Source organism: Tupaia chinensis, unplaced genomic scaffold (genome assembly GCF_000334495.1).
Source record: "Tupaia chinensis unplaced genomic scaffold, TupChi_1.0 Scaffold000328_1, whole genome shotgun sequence".
NCBI lineage: Eukaryota > Metazoa > Chordata > Mammalia > Scandentia > Tupaiidae > Tupaia > Tupaia belangeri.
The window spans coordinates 1,926,832-1,948,559 of NW_006159822.1; the positions used below are offsets into that span (position 1 = coordinate 1,926,832).

Here is a 21,728-nt window from a genome sequence, read left to right on the forward strand (position 1 = left end):
ATGGTTTTAGCCATACATGAGAGCATTCTCAGAAGAGCTGATGGAATTAACCACATCAGTCAGTGACAGGGTGGGCACCCAGTCATTTCAATAGGATGGAGCCCAGGGGATCATGTCAAAGAGGTCTGAGTTTCCAAGGGGACAGACTCTGGAGACAGAAGCATGAACCAAGTCACCCTCCCAAGGAGCCAGATGGTCTTATGACAAAAGTGTAGGCTGAAGAGTGAGAAAGATCTGGCTCAAAATCAGGCTGCGACACTGTGGGCAAGTGACTTAATTCTCTGCCCTCGGTGTTTCCCTCTACGAAGATGAAGGGGGAGCACAAGGTGGGCCGATGTGTATCTAGTGCTGAGGGGATCACTGTAGGTCCTATGAGGCACCAGCTCCTGCTCAAGTCCATAGCTTCTGCTCCCAAGAAGCCTGTGGAGAAGAGCCAGTCACGTCAACAACATTGGTGTGACACAGGGATGCTGGCAACACTTTACTTAGTGTGAATGAAGGTTAGGAAAGACTTCCTGGAGGAGAGGCTGATGCAGGAGCTGGGGGAGAACCTTATTTCTCACCCCACCTCAAACAAACAAATACAAGGTTTCAAACTAGAAGGGATCAGAACAGGCCATAATGCCATGGTGCTGAATCAGGGCACTCCTCTTGTGGGGCAACAACCCTCTATATGAGCATTAGGCACTAATCCCCACAACGTCCTGGTGAGCAAGTTGGGTGTGGCAATACCCAATCTTCAGCTTCACATTATTGCTGTGCAGGACTCAGACCCACAGGTCTCCGAGGAGAGGCTGGGCCCTGTCCTCAGGTCACAGAGAGGGCACAGAACTGCACTGTGGCATGGGGCAAACACAGAGTGTCTCCTGAACAAAGGGAATTGGGTCTGAAGGCTCCCACAAGACTACGGGGGACCTAGGCCTCCATATCAGTCCAAGAGCACAAGACTCTCAGTCTTATGAGTTCCTGGATCTGGTCCGAAGAATTCCAAGGTGCAATCCACAAGCTCTAGAGTCTATAGATACTTCTGGAAATCTGAGCAGGATGGATTCCTGTCATACCTAAACACAGAGAGTAACTCTATCCTGCACCCTCTGAGTCTAAAATAATGTGTCACTAGGCAGTGAGGTAAGCAGTAACAACTCGAACCGTCTGTGTTTTAATAGCCCTGCAGCGATTTTAGTGCTCTGTCCTCCAAAAACAGCGTCCTCCTCAGTGCTCAGCTTCTCCACTGCCAGGAAAGTTGCTGGTCTACACTGAGAGTCAAATTCTCTACACTGCTCTGGTCCTGAAATTCTGTGAGATCACCCTGTGGATTCCATGTTCCAGATGAAGAAACTGAGGCTGAGAGGTTAAGTGACTTGCTAGTAAATGATAAAAAGGGACTTGAAACACAAAGCCAGAATTCTGCTGTTGGATGACACATTTCTGTTTGACTTAATTTTAATCTACATGCTCTCAAGTAGGATAGCTTGTTAAAGACAAAACAAAACAAAACAAAACAGTTCCTGTTCCTAACCCAAAAACCAATAAGTAAAATGGCTATGGTAAAATTTGAAATTTTTTTTTTAAATCAATATGACAATCATGAGGCAAGTTAATTTGTAAGATAATAGTCTTGGGGCCAGTGGGTGGTGTGGTGGGTAAAGCAGTGGACTCCCATATGTCTGACCGCAATTTGAGTTCCAGACCTGGTGGCTTGAAAATCTTTCTGGGCACATGTGTGTGTGTGCCTAAAATCCCAGGAGGAGAATGGAAAAGAAGGGAGTGCATTGTGACCATCCCCACTTCCCACCCAGGACGGCGGGCGGGGCGGTTGTTTCTCACTTTTTCTCTCATTGTCTCTGACTGTCTCTTTCTAGTGAGCACACATACCCTATGGCAAAAGCCTAAAAAAAAAGTCTTATTATTAAGAGATCTATTTTAGGAAATTATTCAAACTACTGTATTTAGGGCTAAAGTCTTGGACAATATTATTTTGACTCAATCCAGTGGAGAGAGGGCTTCTCTGGGACTGAGCAGGCACAGGAAAATTCAGACAGTACCCAGTAACACAAGAGATCTGGAACTCCAGTCTAACAAAACTTAATTAAAACAGTTTAGGAGGAAGAAACGAGACTTCTCAAACTGGATGTGTCACAGACATCTTTAAACAAAGGGAATCCAGAACTGCCCATCACCTTAATGTGCATCATTGGGAAATGACGTCATTTCATGCTTCACAAGAAAACTCTGGAATCAGTTTTGAGAGGCCCCGAATTCTAATTTGCTGCCAAACACATCTTGTTTTGGGACCCTGACCATTTCCATGATACTCAACCTGTCCCATCTCCTGGCTAAGTGTCAGACAGCTTTACTGCGGTCTTCCTTCAACAGCCTTGTTGATTTAAAATGACTTATTGAGGGCTGATACCAGGCTCTGGGTTGCGTGTCGAGGCCACCACAGTGAGCAGAAGAGAGTCTTGCAGAGCCTGGAGCCAGGCCAAGGTCCTGTTTTGCTGGCCCTCCACTGGTGATCACATCCATTCTAGAGCTATATCTGTGAGGGCGGTGTGTGGGCTCGACTCCTCCGTACCAATAACCTCACAGTTGACATCACTAGCTTCGAGTCCTCTCCCAAATCCCAAACCCATATTTCCAGTGGATTCTGGACATTTCCCTACGGTATGTTGCTGGGACCTCAAATGCTGCATGCTCTGAAAGAGCCTCTCTTAATCCTTTGTAAACATTTTTCTTTCTTATGTCCTCTCTGTAGACTAATGGCAGCTAGTGACCAAACTCCTAGACACTGATCGGAAATGCCAGTCATTCTTCACCTCGCGTCCTCCCTCCCACACTCAGTCAGTTACCACATTCTCTCCATTGTACTTCCACAGTCACTCTTGCCTTGGTCTACACTCTCATTACTTGTAAATAACCTACTTCAAAACATCCTAATTGACCTTTTCATCTCATGTCACCTTTTAATCCATCCTTGTACTGCTACTGGAAAAACTTCCCAAACACCAGGATGGCTCATCGTATTCCCTCCGAATGGTGCAGTGTTCTCCCAGGCCTCCAGTGTAACGGAGATAAGAATGGTGATAATGACAGTGGTGGCCACCGTTTAAAGATAATGATGATGGGAGAATGTTTACTGAGCCTTACTGTGTGCCTGGTATTTCAAGAACTTTACAATCTTATTTAAATTTTCAGTGAGGCAATTATAACTATTGTCATCCATTTACAGATGAGGAAACTAATAAAAGTCAAGACATTTCACGCCTTCTATAATTAATATTTACATTGCTTTCCTATTCTTACTGTTCATAGCATCCTTCTAGTCTCCCTCTCATGTACAGTAGCTACAACTTACCTCCTAGCCACCGGTGGAAGAAGGTCTGAATGTGGTAAGGCTTTTGGCTAGAAGATGCTTCTTCATCATTCTCTGAAACCTCATTTTCAAGGTCCAGTAAAAATATTACCTTCTCTGTAACCCTCTCAGACTTCTTCTACTTAGGCTTAATTAATTAGCTTAATTACTATTAAGCTCTAAAAATTTATAGTTTCAGATACTCAAGTTATAGAAATATGACAAGAAAAAAAAACTTTTCTAAATGACAAGTGCTACTCAAGTGCTTCTGCATATCTTCTACAACTCAAACAGGTTAAGGACATTAGAAAGCCAAAGTACATAATTAAGAAGATGCATCTAAATGCAATGCCTATTCTTGGAGTCACTGCCACCCAACTTGGACTTCTGTTGAGAAATGTGCTTTGTGGAAGTGCTTGCGTCTTCCAAATCTGACTCTACGACGATATCACAAACTTAAAGAAAGAAGAGCTGGAATATCAATTCTCAGGAATTGTATTTGGTTTTTTGTTTTGTTTTGTTTTTCCTTTTCAGAGAACTAACACAGAAAAGGGAGACTTGAAAGCCCAGAAACAAAGAAAATTACATTCATAAGGGAAAATGACAGGTTCACTAGAGAAACATGACATTTCAACTGAAGTCAGAAATCCAACACAGATAAAAATGTAGTTTATATTTTGCAACCGTTAGACGACAAAACCATATGCTGCTAGAAGAAACAGGGTAAATTACTTGACCAACTAACCATCCAGGTTGCAACAGCCTCAAACAGCCTATTTCTAAGTCCATACCCAGCTGAGGAGTGGTAGGGAATTTCCATTCTAGGTATGAACCAGCAAATTTCTGGGAGATATAGAGTCAAGCCACACATCAAAGGGACTGCTATCAGAAGTCTATTAAGAACTGGTCACACCTGCAATTCCATTCCTGTGACAAATCTGTGATAAGAGCCCAAGAAATGCCACACTGCGTACAAGTCAGAGTCAGTCTAGCTAACACGGGATTCTGTTATTACAGGATCAGAGCCAGGACCTTCTGTGTTTGTGGGGGTAAGGAAAGGAAGAAACGTATGTACCTACCATTTGAACAGAATCCTAACCTGTTTCCTGGCTTTAAGTTTTAAGCGAAGTTCCTTAGTATTTCTCTTATTTAAGTTAAAACTGCTTTTCTTGAAATTACCAGCTGAACTTGCTATTGAAAGTAGATTATTTAAAAAATTGTGTGATCAATGCAATGTGGGGGAAAAAGGAATGAAAGACAACTGTAGACCCCAGAGATAGTGTGAGAAGAGGGTAGGAAAGGACAGAGGGTCAGAAGTAAGAAATAGGGGTTAAAAAAACTATATATATAGTTTTTCATATATATATATATATATGAAACTAGAAACGGAAAATTTTCGACGATAACATGAATGATTAAGCCACTATGCAGTATATTCTGGATGGGAAATCACATTTTGTATGCTGTGACGATGCTTAGAGAATGAATATTAATTAATTAAGTTTTTTAAAAAGTTTCAGGAAAAAAAACCCTAAAACTGTTTTTCTTGAAACTAAAAAAAAAAGCATTAAAAATACCTATTTGATGACTGCAGTAAGCTATATAGCCCCATCTAGGTGCTACTTTATAGTATGTTCATTCTACTCACTGAGGTTTATGCCTAAAGTCAGACTTGTGTTCATGGATATGTATATATCAGTTGTGCTTGGTATTCAAAATATTTAGATTAATTAAGATCTTTATCAATAAAATGTGAGGGGAAAAAGGCATAGAAAGTGACCATAGATACCAGAGACAGTGTGGGAAGAGGGTGGGAGATGGCAGAGAGTGAGAGATAGGGAATCAAGGATGGGAAAAAAAAATAGCAAAATATACAGGAAACAAGAAATGGAAAATTATTTGTTGACGATAACACATATGTTGATGTGCTTGATTGAGACAACATACTGTGTATTCTGGATGGAAAATCTCATTTTGTATGCTGTAATGATGTACAGTGAATGAATGTAAATAAATAAATTTAAATTTAAAAAAATTCTGCAAAAGTTTCAATTAAAAAATTTCTCACTGATCAGTTACCCATGAATTTATTTCATCCTTTGGGAAGTTATTCAAATAATTAAATATATGAAATGGGTTTTTTTGGTTGCTGTTGTTTTATTTTTGACAATTAAATCTTATTTTTTAAAACTGTGTGTCTGTATGTGATGTTTTGTGAGTCTTGCTGTGTTGCAATCTTCCTGTCTCAGTCTTTGACTATGACTAGGAGGCTAGGACCACAGGTAGGTACGGCCATGCTCATCAGACAGGATCTCACTACGTTACCCAGGTCAGCCTTGAGCTTGAGATCCTCATGCCTCAGCCTCTTGAGTAGTTGGGACCAGAGACACATGCCACATGCCTGGCTTTTTAGGGTGAGCCGGGAAATGAACCCAGGTCTCCCTTGTGGCCTCAGCGTGTGGAGCAGCAGTGGCCTGTGTACCTCTGTAGCAGGACCTGACTATGAAATCTTAATCATCGAAACAACTGAATAAGAATTCCTACCTCAGAATTAGTTTAATAATATTTTTTAAATGAGTTACCTATATTGCAGGAAGCAAAATAAAAATGAAAAATTATCAATTCTTCTTGTTTGGGTAAATGTATAAAATAATGGAAGCATAAACCTCCTAATATCACACTTCATTTTTTTCTTCAGGCTATGTTTTTTAATAGCACAAAATTAATAAAAACCCTGTTATCTAATGATTCAAATTCAACCCCATTTGTTTCTCCTTTGTTTGAAAGGTATGGTTGAAGTTCCTCCAGCTTCTTCCTGAACAAATTATTAATTTCCCCCTCATACACTGTTTTTCCAGAAACCAGCTTCGATGTTTACAGCACTCGGGAGGCGAATGTACTTTAGGGGAGACATCTGAGGACTGCTCCTCTAGCACGGACACGCTAGCTCTGACTGACTGCTTATCACTTCCTTTCCTGCACCCACTCACCAGGCTTTTTTCTTCCGCTTGTGCTTAGACTCAATCATGCGAACAATGGCATCCTCTTCATAGGTGTGGCCACACACTTTATTTTTCACCGGCTTCTTCATTTCTACCTGTAATCAAGGAGACACCAGGCTTTCAGGAATAACAATGGTCTACTTCTAGTAGCCATTGTTTTCCTAGACCTGGACACACTACGCTAACCTCCCACTCTCCCAGCTCTAGAACATTATTAGGCTTTGGATAAGGAAATGCAGGGAGACCACTGGCCTGTGGGCCACGAAGTTATTCCTAGATTAGGACCAGCCCAAGGACCTCCTGTGTATCCTCTTGAACCCTCATTGATTCTCTTTTCTCCCTTCTTAACTTCAAAATGCGAAATCAAATCACGAAGCAAACAGGAACTTGTTGGCCTCCATGAAATGAACTGTTCTCTTTTAGACAAAGGAGGAGGAAGTGGTACCTGTGTGATGGGACAGATGAAGTTGGTCTGACTCTGGGTCACAATCATATCTTCGTCAATGCCTTCAGTTCCATCAGCCTCCTTGTCTGCTTGAAGACCGTCTAGAGGAAAAAGGACAGTTGATGAGCCTCCTTGGTCTAAGTCATGCTAAGGACAAGGAAGGAAGAGAAGAAGGAAAGCTAACACATTTCGGTCTATTTGGCATCAGTCCCCCTTTTAGGCACTTGAATGCAAACTAACACTTCTGCTCTTAAGAGAATCCTGCAGGGTAACAGATTCTGCCCATTTTTGATAAGAAACTCTATGCTCAGAGTAGTAAAAAAAGTTTTTTTTGAAGTTACAGAGAATTGATTTTGATGGGAATACTGCCCAGTGATCAAGAGTGTGGCCCCAGTTTTGGGTGGGGCCAGAGAACTGACTTGGTTGTTGCAAAGATGAAAAGAGATGAAGGATGTAGCATACTTTGCTTAGCTCCTGGCCTAAGGAAGAATCAATAACTGGTGATTACTATTAAATAGTATCGAGGGCTCCCAAATTTTTTGGTTATAGTTTTGAACTCCTTTATACTTTGAAAGTTATTATTATTATTATTTTAATGCTAGAGGTATATGCACACAGCACTGAGAGAGAAAGGGAGAGAGAGAGAGAAAGAGAGAAAGAAGGAAGGAAGGAAGGAAAGAAAGAAAGAAAGAAAGAAGAAAGAAAGAAAGAAAGAAGAAAGAAAGAAAGAAAGAAGAAAGAAAGAAAGAAAGAAGAAAGAAAGAAAGAAAGAAGAAAGAAAGAAAGAAAGAAGAAAGAAAGAAAGAAAGAAGAAAGAAAGAAAGAAAGAAGAAAGAAAGAAAGAAAGAAGAAAGAAAGAAAGAAAGAAGAAAGAAAGAAAGAAAGAAGAAAGAAAGAAAGAAAGAAGAAAGAAAGAAAGAAAGAAGAAAGAAAGAAAGAAAGAAGAAAGAAAGAAAGAAAGAAGAAAGAAAGAAAGAAAGAAGAAAGAAAGAAAGAAAGAAGAAAGAAAGAAAGAAAGAAGAAAGAAAGAAAGAAAGAACGAACGAACGAACGAACTCTCTTCCAATGGGGCCTGACTACGTGGCATTCTTTTTTCCTCTAGTTCTCCAGCCATCAGGATCCTGGGCACCCATGTGCATGACTGGCATGATTTTCAAGTTGCTGGGTGGGGACTAGAACCCTGGTTGGCCTAAATGCTGCACTGAGAGGCTAACTCCCTTTTGTACTTTAAGACCCCAAATAACTTTTTAAATGTGGGTGTATTTATGAATATTTACCACATTAGACATTTAAGTTGAGAAATTAAAAATACACATTAGTTTATTAAAGAATAACAATAACAATCCCATTACATGTTAACATAAACCACACATTTTAAAAACTTTAAAGTGATAATATTTCTAGAACTACCTACCCCCAACAAAAAAAGGGGTAAGAGTGGCACTGTCTTCCATTCCTGTAAATATATTTAATGTTTGGCTTAAGAGAAGACAGAGATTTTTTGATTACCTGTGTAGGCATTCAATCTGCTACAATACCTAACATTCTGGAAAAATTCACTCATGAAAACAATGAATGAATTGCCCGAAAAGGGGCAATGACATCATACTACTGTTATGGAAACAGTTCTAACCTTACAGACATCCAGAGCGCCTCCAAGGGTTCCTGGCTCACACTTTGGGAACTGATGAGTGATGAGTGCAAGGGCTGGCTTTGAACACAGCACTATCTGGCTTCTGAGACCTCCGTTCTTTTTGTTGCATTGCACTTGCCAAAAACAGATGGCAGATAACTTTTGCATGGGAGACTGGAAAGATCGTACACGAAAACCTTTCTTTCTCAAGAAGGGATACTGGTAGTTTTGCACACAACTCAAAGACTAATTGCTTTGTAGACACAAATGGTGGTGGTGCTGTCCTCTCTCCTTTCTTCTCCCTCCCTTTTCCTTCCCTTCTTTCCTTCATTCTGGTAAAATAATACAGACATAAAATAATCCTTTCCTTTCCATGTGTGAGGGGGAAATCCTTATCTCTGGTTTAGATGGTTTTACGTATCTCTCAGTTCTATAGAATTGATGACTTAGGGCCTTCCCCTAAGCCAGATGAAGAGTTTGTCTGAAAAGGTCCCACTGGGGGTGTAAAAGGGCCATGGGCAGAGTTCAAGGCCATCCACAGAATTAATGGCTGAAACCCAGGGATTCTGCCTCCAATTGACTGTTTCATAGGGGTCTCGCCTCCTGTTACAAATGAACGCTACTGGTGTGCCAGCCTGTGTCCCTCAAACCAGCTCTCATTCTGGGAAGAAACAAGGCTGCAGCATTTAAAATTTGCCAATCAGAGTGTTTTTAACGACAGGACATCGGGTCTAATGCCTGGGGCCTTTCAGGTTATAAAAATGTCTGAAACCTTGAAAATCACTCATTGGCTTCAAAATAGGGTAACTATAAAATTGAAATGAATAAATATTAAAGGTCTACAATTAATGTTAACGTCATTAATTGCTGATTTGGTATTTTGTAGGCTGAATTTATTTTTGAACTTAATAAAAATTCCCAAGTACGCTATGCTAATTGCTGAGAAACTAACAGCCAACTATAAATTAAATCAGTTACATGCAAAATTGTAAAAATATTTCTGAAAAACTGTGTCAGCAATAAAACTGTATTTAATCTGCTTGGAGAGAGGGTGCCATATGTTAGCATGTTCCCTGAGATGTGTGTGGGGGATCCTCTGCAAACAACAGGGCTCACTCCGATGACGAGTTTTCATGTTCCTAAGGACTTGTCTTAGGTACATAATGTGTGAATCAGAGTCCTAAGAGTCCTTTGATCAACCCAGGGACTCCTTGCAGTGGCTCAGGGAAATTGGACAGGTAAGGAAAACACCCATGGAACGGGATGGGAGCCGATCTGTCTCTTGGATTTATTTCTCAAAGCTTCTTCCTGTGAGCTGCTGCCTCCCATTTCTGATGGTGTTTTTGACAGTCCAAATAAAAGCAGCTCTTTGTCAATTTCTTACAGGGTTTATTCTGCATTCAGGGCAGATTTCTAACAGTAGATATACTTCTTCCAGTCATATCGCGGAATTCACCAGAAAATCGGTTAAATGAATAAACAGCTCAGCTGATTTGCAAGACCGTGGGTTTATTTATTTTCTATTTTTAAATTTCAAAAGGTAGAGGAAGCAAGAAAGCACCACTCAAATGCAATGCCAACCACTAGGGAAGGCTGCATGGGGAACTTCAAAATTATAGGTGGCTACCAGCATCTGTGATCACGAAAGAAGAAAGTGACCAAAGTGAGACTGGGACCGCATGCCAACGGTGAGTAACAGCCTGGGGACGGGGCATCTAAAAAGAGAAAGAATCTCAATAGCTGAACTTCTCTACAGACAGAACATTTCCTCACCCTAAATCGGTATTTATAGAAAGTGACATTAACGTTGGGATTCTACAATGTGCTGACAAAAGGTCACATCTGGCAATAAATATCACTTACACTGACTTATTTGATCCAAAGACAAACTTTAGATAAGAAAAAGATAAAAGAAAATTAGAAAGAAAAATAGCAATCTTCTATCCTAATAAAATCAACGAGTTTTACCTGAGAAAATTGAGATGCAAATAAATCGTTAAGTTTTTGTTCAAAGCTATGCAGGGAGTTACGTGATCAATGCATTGCTCTATTTTCTTGGGCTAGTTCATGTGAATACCAAAACTGGTGTATTGGTCTTATGCCCAGAGTATTATTTCCTTATTAATAATAACACTCCAGATTACTGAAAGCTATATAGCAATGATTGTGCTAAGTACATTATTTTATTTAATCCTCCCAAAATTCCCATGAAGAATGACCTACTATTATTCCCACTGTACAGGCAAGAAGACTTAATCATAATATTTTTAAGGCGAATGCAGGAAACATTAGCCTTATGATAAACATTGGATTAGATCAATTTAATCTTTTTGAAGAGATTTTACAAAAATTTTCCTGATTATAAACAGAAAAAGAAGCAAGATAGTCATGCTATTTTTTTTCTTTTCTTTACTTTCTTTTTTGGTATTTATACAACGTTATTTTGAAAAGACCAGAAATAGACCTTAAACGTATCAAAAAAGAATCCTGGCAATATATAATAATAATAAAAGTAGCACATTTATAGTTAATAGATGGCCCATTCCATTTTTTTCCAAAAAAAAAGGAGAAAAAGCAACTTTTTGATGGGTATGAGACATTAATAACACATATGAATATATATACTTTCTGAATTTAGAAATAAATGAACTGAAATTGGAAAGGTAAAAATCACCAAATTAAAGTTTTAACTACTATGGTCAAAGCCATATAAAAATTAAGATTACAGTCATGCTAATTTTATCAATAAAATGGAGACTAATGTGCCTTTAAATATTATCCCTTTAATAGAAGAAACTGCATTTTTACTAAATATATCTGACTTACAAAAAGAAGCCACTGTTAGCTCTTAAATATTCTTGTTTTGGGGACCAGCAGTTAGTGTAATGGCTATGTCGCTGGACTCCCATGCAGTCGACCGCGGTTTGCGTCCCGGACCAGGTGGCTTAAAACTCACGCTGGGCGCGTGTGCGTGCGTGACCAAGATCCAGGGAAGACAATGGAGGAAAGGGATTGCGGTGTGGCCATCCTCCATTCTCCTCTTGGGATCTTGGGCATGCATGCACACACACCCGAACTCAAATATTCTAACGATTTATGTCCTGCACAAATTTCATCTTAAATGGCTTCAAGCATTATAGTCATGCTATTTTCTATAGAGACTTATGAGTATATTAGAAGCAGAATCAGCTCTCAGCTTCTGGCCAATGAGTAGACCTTGGACCCATCATACTCAAATCCAGATGCCTGGGCCTCGGGCACCACAGGTTGTGCTTAGGAGGGAAGTCTGCACCGGAACTGATAGCAACGAAGCACTTGAGGGATGTAGCAGGATACGAACTAGGTAACTTGAGTATAATTTTTTTTTAACCTCTTAAAATGAAAACCCAAAGGAAGAAGAAACCATGGCAATGTTTTAAGTAGTATTTCCAAGTCTCCAACAATGCCCCAGGGATGTAAAGCTGTATGTGTGTTGAGAGTGGGGCTGGGAGAACAGGGAGGGAATTTATCAGCCCCCAAGATGTGGGTTCATGGTCAGTTAAGACTGTTAGTGAAGAGCCAAACAGCTCTGCCTTTGGTCTTCCTCATCTAAATAGCCAGTACCTGGTTGCTCAAGCCAACACCAACCCAATCATTCTTGATTATTCTCTTTTCTTCATTCCTTACATCCAAACCACCAAACCACTGGCAAGGTCTGTAGACTCTGGAACTGAGCATATTTCACATCTAGTCCCTTCTCTTGACTGCTATTCACACCTTAGTTAAATCACTACGGCCGCCTGCTCCGACCTCTGCAGTAGCCTACTGACTTGTGGCCCTGCTTTGACCAGGGCCACTGCTCTGACCAGGGCCACAAGTTTTCCAGCATGTTTCTTATACTGGCCACATAGCCCGAATGACCTTGCTCCTGCCAACTTCTCTGGTCAGTCTCCCTATCACCCACCAGACTCAAGTCACACTGGATTTTTCTGTTTTGGGAACATGCCAAGCTACTTCCTGTCTTCGGGCCTTTATACTAACCTGTCTGGAATGTTCTTCCTCTTGCTCTTTGCTTGTCATATTCCTTCTTGTCATTTTAAAATGTCACTTTAAATGTCAGCTCTTTAGAGAGGCCTTCTCTGATGAACCAAGTTGAAGAAGCTAGACTTTCTCTATCACATCACTCCATTGGGGTTCTCTCTATAGCACATATTTATTTGTAAGTGCTATGTCTGCCTACCAGCCTACCTTCCTTCCTTCCTTCCTTGTTCTCTTCTAGGAAGCAGGACCTCATTGTCTTGTTCACTGATGTTTCCTATAGTCTAAAATAGTCCTTGGCTTATAGTAGTAGGTGTTCAATAAATATTTAATTAGTAAAGTGCTTCATCCAACATGGCAGGAGTGGGCATATATTTCACAAGGTTATACTTAACATATTTAACAGATGCGGCAACACAAACACACACACGCCCTCACACAATGATGACTGTATGGGTTTTAGTCAAATAACAGAGAGAACTTCACTTTAGCTCGGGGTACAGCCTCGGACCCCTGAATTACATGTCAAAGGCAGGAAGTAAATATGAGTTTTACGATTACAGTAGGCCGTGTGGTAATTACAGAGGAGAATCCAGACATGGTCTTGTGGTCAGAAAATACATTTGGTCCTGGCCACACACAGCCCTAGTATTAGTCACTTGTCTGTCTTCAGGCATCCCAAATTTGGCTACCAGTTAGATGGTTTTATGCCAGCTGGGAATAAAAGCTGATTGCTATGTGCTTCTCCAATTAAGTCTGAACATTTTTCTAAAAGCACTTTTCTCTTGAAAGTAGCAGCATATGAAAAAAATACTTCATAAATATTTGCTGCCTGCTTGAAATGCTTATTAGACTGCCCAGGTTATTTGACTTGCACTATTCTAGGATAGCATGTTTGCAGAGTCTGAGTTGGTGCGTGGAAAGGTTTTGGGGCTACCCTAATGTGCAAAAGCACACTGATTCCAACTTGGAGACTATATAGTTACAGTGTGTGTGTATGAGCATCGGACTTGCTTCTCATACCCAGTGACGTACGGCTTAGGCTGAACCCCACTTATGGATGCAAATTCATCTTGGATTCTAAGTGGGGAAAGAAGCAGAAGCAGTCCTGTTGGCTTGGAACGAAGAGCTCTTTGGAAAGTTTGATAACCACTGTTCTGGATTAGTTATGTGAATATGATTAGAAACTTCACAGATGCCTATGAATGGTGCCAGAGAGAGCTTGAGGGAGTGACTGAACGAGCTGAAGTGCTTCAGTCATGATTGTGCCAGCTGTCTACCCTCAAGGAAATATCCAGGATTACAAAGACTCACCCCAGTGGCCCCCTGAGTTCTCAGGCTTTTGGCCTCAGACTGAGAGTTACACTGGTTGGCTTCTCTGCTTGAGGCTTTTGGTCTTGGACTGAGCAACACTACCGGCAAGCAAGGGCCTCCAGCTTGCCGACAGCCTGCTGGACTTCTAATGGGACTTCTCAGTCACCATCACCATGGTGTAGGAAATAGTACACGTCAGAAACGCAAGCAAGGGCCTCCAGCTTGCCGACAGCCTGCTGGACTTCTAATGGGACTTCTCAGTCACCATCACCAGAAACAAACAGTCAGAAACAAACAGTCAGAAACAAACAGTCCAGTCTTCATCTGGGAATGCCAACCAGGATGTCTGAGAGATAGCCCCCAGATACAGTGCAGCGTCTCAAAAGATGCTGTTAAGAGACACACCTGGAACAACCATACTCTTTTGTGATGATGACCAAATGACGCTTTGCAGAAAATGCTTGCAGTCCTAGGAACACAAGCATCACATGTGTATAGAATACAGGAGGCTATGGGGAAGTACAGGAAGTTATTTCAGGAAATATTGAACACACTGAGGGAGAAACCTGAGGTAGCTAAAATCATACTGGCTGATGAACAAGGAAGAATGAGGATGGTTCAAGAAGGGGAGCAGAATTTTAAAGAGATGATTGAGTCTGAATATAAGATAAGGTTCTGGTAGTTGAGTGAGGAGAATGAGCTAAACTTCCTGAGATTACAGAGACTTGAACTTGAGAGAAGCCAGTCTGAACAACTGATTAAGTTTGCCACAGGGCTAGAGGAGAAGTCCCAGGAAATGCTACAGAGACTCAGCCATTTGGGAGAGAGAATATGAATGAACTGAAGAAGACTGAAGTCATGGTTTCTGAAAAGATCTGCAGCCATAAAAGGATCACCACAGAACTCCAAAAAATAGTTTGGAAAATCCACCTTTAGCATTGTTCCAAACTGAAATACATCCTTTGGAAAGGAGCGAGTCCCTACTGCTTCAGTGTCTAGAACCTGCTCCTATCATAAACCTGAGTTTATGCCAAATAAGCGGAACGAGCACCATGCTAAGAGAACTCTGAAAACATGTAACTTTGGATCCTGAAACAGCTCATCCCTGCCTCGTCCTTCCTGCAGACCTGAGAAGCGTGACGGTTAGAACTATCCCACAGGATGTGCCTGGCAACCCAAGGAGACTGGACCTCAGTGCCACTGTGTTGGATGTGGCAAGTTCTCCTCAGGGAGGCACACTGGGTGGGAGACATGGAAAAGACAACAAAGTGGGCCTATACCAAGACTCTGCAAATAGAAGAGGCAACATGCCCAAAGCTTCCAGAGATAAAATCTTACTCACAGGATCCATGATGGAGACTGATTGTATCTTGTAGATCTTTCCCCCTTTCAGAAAGGTCTCCTTGAGAAAGCAAATGCACATAGTCGGCGTTTTCCTAGACTATGTGTATGGGCAGGTAACACCCTGCCATGGGGCAGATCCTTCAATGATCATTTCTCTTATCTTGCCTACCAAGAAGTCTTAGACCTGTATTTCCTCTCTGTAACCCAAATGATGACATAAATTCAGATTCTCTCATTATTTCCCCTGTCTCCATGTTCCTTCCTGTAATACTGAGGTTAGTCTTGGTGTGAAATCCAGTACCACCAGAGACCTAAAAGTTAAGAGAAAGAGTTGGTGAAAGAATTCATGTAAAGTAACCCCATAAACGACTTCTATAAGTGAGAATCCAGTTTAATATCCCAGAGTCTTTGCATTCATGTGGCTTTCAACATCTGTTTTATTGGAAGAGGGTGCATTTAAGCTATTCATGAATGTTATAACTGAAAGGCTCTATATTAATAGAAACAATAAATACATATGCATCAGAGGATGGGGAAATTAGAGAAGAAATATAGTCTAGAGTCCTTAAAACTAGATTAAGGACTAGAGACACAGTTATGAGAAGGTTTTCAGAATTAGGTATACTCAGGAATGAAAGCAGGATCTTATATTTGAGTGTATCATAGTGCTATATGCAAAGGAAACATCCCATTACTTACATTTGAGGTATCTGGTAACTTTTACTGCCAGTGTATCAAGACTTGCTAACATTTACCATTTCAAAAAGAGAATGATAACTTAATTTCCCTGGAAATTTAATGCAGATAGCAAGGAAAAGAAAGAGATGTGTGGGGACCAGCAGGTGACGTGGTGGTTAAGGCGCTGGACACTCCCACATGGTCGACCATGGTTCAAGTCCTGGATCTGGTGGTTTGCTTTCTCACTTCCCCTCTCTCTCTCTCTGTCTCTCTCTGTTCAAATTAAAATAAATGGGTGAATAAATAAAATTAAATAATTCTTTTTTAAAAAATGAGAAAGAGGTGTGTGTGTGTGTGTGTGTGTGTGTGTGTGTGTGTGTGTGTGTGTTTGTGTGTATGTGTTTGCATGTGCATTTTGCTTTGAGGTCCATTCTAACATATTCATGGGTGTTCAGCTGTGTATCTCCACACCTTCCTGGGAATGGAGGGCAGCTGTTTGGTTGGGCCAAATTGCCATCTCCATTCTCAAGGGAACTGAATCCTACTTTCCAATACTCTCTGGAAATGGCAAAGACTCTGCTGTGTGGGAATGGCTTTGGCCAAATTCAGATACAGATCATGTTTAGATAGGGCCTACATAATTAAAGATTTCCTAGATGTTATAGCCCTCACAGAATGGGAAAATTCAACTTTCAAAAAATATTCAATGAACAGAGGATGAATTAATACTCTTCAATCACAACCATGGCTAGCACATATTACAATAAGGAGGCAACAAATGGTATTGTGTGTGTGTGTGTGTGTAATCATTGACTCTCTATAGTTTTATAATTGTAAACTGTTACTACTATTATTATATTTTTACCACTACTATATAATAGGTGTTATGCTCGGTATTGGCAAAAATAACCCTCGCACTCAGAGAGTTCAGTCACATAGGACAGATATAAACAAAGCAAGCTGGTCTTGTGAAGGTTATATATGTACAAGAGACCATGGAAAGAAGGTCCAGGAGAGAACAGGTTCAGCCTCTGAGGAGCTGCTGTCTAGTCTGGGTCAATGAGGAAATAGTTCAACTACATTTCCTGATACAACCCGGTTGCTCCCTCAAATGGGAGCATTTCATTCACTGCCACCTCAGTTCACCATTATGAATAATGTTCTTCCTTCTTTTCATCTCTTAGCTATAGTTTACCCTCATATCAGATTTCATGTATTTGGAGAAACTATGTCCATTCAATTCAACTCAGTCCAACTCAACTCAATCCAATCCCCATAGTCAATCTCCTTTCTTTCATTTTCACTTTTTTTTTTTTTTTTTTAATTTACTGTAGGGCATGCATGCTCCCAGAGAGAAAGAGGGAGAAAGAGCAAGTGAGAAAGCAGCCCTAAGGGGGATGACTGTGCCACAATCCCTTCTCCTCCAGGGGTTTTGGGTATGTACACACACATGCTGGGCATGTTTTTAATGCTGCAGGGTTCAGGACTTGAGTCAGCCATGTGGGATCTAGTCTCCTTTACCACTACACCACTGGCTGGCCCCCAATCTCCTTTCTTTGAAACGTTTGTACTCTACTCTTTTAGCTTAAAGTTTCATCTTACTCAATTTTCATGTAAACATCCCTACTTTTCTAGATACACTGAAAGTTTCTTGATTAAGCCCTGTTTGTTCAAGTTGAGCCAACTCAACTCAAATGCATGTACATGTGTTGAATATCTGTCCTGTGCCAAGCACTGCACGAAATGTGGAGAGATATAAAGGACTCACATTGACAGATACAAATACTAGCATCCTGGTCAATGAGTGAAATAACACATGTGTTTTTTTGTTTTTGTTTTTTTTTTGGAGAGATTTTCACTGTAGGGTGCGTGCGCTCGCCAGACAGACAGAGAGAGACATAGAGACAGAAAGCGAGAAATCATCCCCCAGTGGGGATGGTCACGCCGCAATCCCTTCTCCTCCATTCTCCTCTCGGGATCTTGGGCACGCACGCACACGCGCCCGGCGTGAGTTTTAAGCCACCGGGTCTGGGACACGAACCGCGGTCGACTACGTGGGAGTCCAGCGACATAGCCATTACGCTAACTGCTGGTTCCCATAACACATGTGTTTTGTACAAAATACAAAAGTGTCTCATGAGATATGAGATAAGGAATCGAGGTGTATCTTCTGGAGAAACCGTGACTAAGCAGCTCTCCATGGAGGTGTGATAAGAGGGAAGGATATTCAAGCAGTGAGGATTATAGTATTTAGGAACATGGGCTCTAGGAACAGTCTGCGTGGATCTGCCTGGTTCCTTCACTTTATTAGCTGGGTGCTCTTAGGCAAGCTGTTCATCGTTCTTTGCCTCACGTTCTACTGCACAATGAACCTAATAATGGTACTTCAGAGCACTTTTTGAGGATTAAACGAGCTAATGTATGAAAAGTTCTTAGAATGGTGCCTGGAAAATAGCTGGGGATCTAAATAAGTATTGTCATTATGACTATCAATATTATTACTCAGACTTCCCACAGAGCTAGAATATAGAGGGCACCAGTAATATATAGCTCTACTTTTATTTAATAAATAAAAGTGATGTGCAATGGAATTACCCAGAGAGAAATTGCAAGATAATCTGATCTAGGGGTCTAAATGGGATGGGCCCTTTCATGCTCCAGGACACAGTGAAGCTTAAATTAGTCCAGTCCTAGTTAGCTGGCACACCACTGCCGACATCTCCAGTTTGCTGTCTGCTTCCCTTCCACAGCTTTTTGAACACACTCTATGGAAGATCTTGCAAGGGAGCTGGATGAAGCATTTTGGATTATTTCCTCCAAATAACCTAGCATTTAAATAAAATATACCCTTCCACATTACCATACTCTCATTAATATAGCTATCAAATTTATCTACTGTGGTTTTAGACATGCCCTTTGTCCTCAGCTGATGTCATGTATTAATTTGCCTCCACCTACTAAATACTGTCCCCAAAGAAAGGCTTTAAAGCAATCAAAACCCAGTGCATTCATCTCTTGGGACAAAAATCAATCAGCTGATATGTGGTCATATAATATTCACTTCAAGTCATAAATAGTGGAAATATCTCCGAAATCAGTACTTGCATTTAATACTTTTTATAAGAGAAGATTTAGGGACCAGCAGATGGCATAATGGCAATGTTGCTTGACTCCCACATGACCAATTGTGGTTTGAGTCCTAGACCTGGTGGCTTGAAACTCACACTAGGCACATATGTGTTTGTGTGTATGTGCCCAAAACCCTAAGAGGAGAATGGAGGAGAAGGGATTGTGGTGTGGACACCTCCCCCCCACCCTTGGGGTGGAGGGAGATTTCTCACTTTCTGTTTCTCTGTCTTTCCAGTGAGCTCATGCACCCTTATAACAAAACTCTCTAAAAAAAAAAGGGAAGGAGGTTTAATGAACCATCTCTACAGTACTGAGGAAAATCAAGAAATATCTAATGCACACATTCTATTTTTTGTTCTGGAAACAACTAGAAAACTGGAAACTTACAAGCTGGAAAATGATAAAAAGCATGTAATAGGAAAAGTCTGATTAGCCAACCCTGAGAAGGTCTATGGCTTTTAATTATTTAGGGCTACAGTAAAGTTCAAAGCAAGCAAAGACCAGAAAATGAGAAACTCCATTTGAGCTCATCTTCTTATGTTTTCTTATTTTAAAGCATAAATATTACCTCCCTTCCCAGGTCTCCAAGAGTGTTAAAGCAAATTACCAAAAACCAAGAGAGAGTATATGTAACTTGCTCCTACACCTTGTCCATTCATTATCTTTGAGCTATCTTCGCCTTATCTTTTCCTTTTCATTCTCACGGCTGCTATCCTAGTTCAAGCCCCCAGCATTTCCTATTTAGATTGCAAAATTTTTTTTTTAATTAATCTCTCTGCCTCAGTCTCCCCAGTCTATTCTTCTTATTCTAGCTCATTATCTTTCCAAAACCACGAAGTCTCTTCATTAACTGGATCAGAGGATCCTTGTCTCCTGCTGTTACTAACCTCAGTCCCATTCCACTAACCATTCCATTCTATCCCAAACCGATTAGTTTGCCCAGGTCAGTAGCCATGCTACTTACTCTGTGCCTCTAATATCCATTCACCTAGCAACCTCTGACCACACTTAAAGATGGGATCCAAGTAATTGCCCTGTGAGGTTCCAAAGCAGGGATGATTCCTCTCTTAGCCTCTGCCAAAGCACCTTTGTACATTTGTAACCATTTGTTTACTCCTCTATCTCTCCTACCAGACTGTGGATTCCTTAAGGAAAGGAAGTCTGTCTCATCCAGCTTCACATTCTCAGTGAGCCAGGCAAAGCTCAGGAACTTAACAAATGTTCAATAAATAAATAGTTGCTTAGAAATGTGTTCAAAATTGTCCTACATAAATTAACCAAAATAGGCAGATGAAAACAATGTTTTGAAAGCAAATATTTTAGAATTAGACCATGTGGTCCTTGATTGAATTACTAATTTTCCAGAAAGAGAGCCATATTACATTTTCACACCATACCACCATACTCTGTTCCACTTTTGTGCAAAGAGTAAATGACCAAAACGCAAGATGATATAGGTCTTATGCCAAGAAATACACTACTACACGTTATGTCTTCAGACTCTTAGTAAGCCTACTCCCTAGTCTCAAGCCATTTCTTTTCACAGCAAAGTCCAGTAATAATTTGTCATCAAAACGTGCATCATTGAGTTTACCAAGGGAGTGCAGGGCGTCCACATGATACTCAAGTGTAGCAGGTTTTTTAACAGAGAAACACTGGGGAAATTGTGACATCGAACAGACTGAGTTATATATATATTTTTTTCCAATTTGCAAGACAGTGTGGGGACTTGCCAGAGAGAGAGGGGGTTGGGAAAGTGAGAACGCATCCCTATTGGGACATGGTTTTGCCGCAATCCCTTCTCCTTCATCTCTCCTTTTGGAATTTTGGGCATGTCTGCACACACATCTGGCATATTTTTCAAGTTGCCGATCCAGGGCTTAAACCACACAGTTGGCCATGTAGCATCCTTCCACTTCAACTGCCAAGCGACCGTCTGGCCCTAGACTGAAAATTTAAGTGAGCTATGGGATCACCACTCATAACATCTGAGAGTTATCAAAATCATCATTAACATGAGAAAATGCTTCTATTATAACATAAGGTGAAAAAAGTAAAATTAAAAATAGTAAAATTAAAAATTAAAAGTAATAAACTTAAAATACATACATATATAATACATATACATAGTATGATTAATCTTAAAAACTAGGGAGCACCATTTGGCGTAATGGTTATGACACTGGACACCCACATGGCAGATGGTGGTTTGAGTCCTGGAACTAGAGGCTTGAAGCTCATACCAGATGTGTGTGCTTGTGTGCCCAAAAGGCTGAGAAGAGAATGGAAGAGAAGGGATTTGGACATGGCCATCCCCCCCAAGGGGGCGATTTCTCACTTTCTGTCTGTCTCTCTGGTGAGTGCACATGCCCTATAGCAAAAATCTCTCTAAAAAACAAACTAGTACATAAAAAAGAGATCAAAAGAAAATATGATGAAATTTTTTAGTCTACAATGTTCAGGTGACATGGGAATTATATGTGTAAACAGGAGTAAAGGGACCTAGGAAAATTTCTGAGACTTTTGGGAAGTAATGATTTACTCAAAGATTTTATATCTGATATTCTTTATGAGACCAAGTAATATTTATGAGGTAAGTGGGATTGATGACAATGGGAGAGATGGATTTGTTTATTCAATTTGTCAAACTGAAACAAATGATAAAATATAGTCCAGAGACCATAATATTTTAAAAAAGGAACTTTAAGATTTAAAATTGCTCAACTCTAAAACTGTAATGTTTCAATTTTGGGTAAGACAGGGCTATGACACCATTTCAATTCCTGCTATTTTCTAGATGTATCATCCTAACAC

At 40.5% G+C, this 21,728-nt stretch overlaps 1 protein-coding gene across 3 annotated transcripts in view; it reads right to left on the minus strand.

Annotated features, from left to right (window-relative positions):
* The window catches only part of NSMCE2 (NSE2 SUMO ligase component of SMC5/6 complex), a 244,394-nt gene that overhangs the window by 4,453 nt on the left and 218,213 nt on the right, over nt 1-21,728 (minus strand). For all 3 annotated transcript variants that reach the window (XM_006151738.2, XM_006151737.2, XM_014589044.2), the window contains 2 exons: nt 6,800-6,900; nt 6,343-6,449 (listed from right to left, as the gene is read on the minus strand). In XM_006151738.2, coding sequence (XP_006151800.1) covers nt 6,343-6,449; nt 6,800-6,900 — 208 coding nt within the window. The remainder of the gene's footprint in view (nt 1-6,342; nt 6,450-6,799; nt 6,901-21,728) is intronic.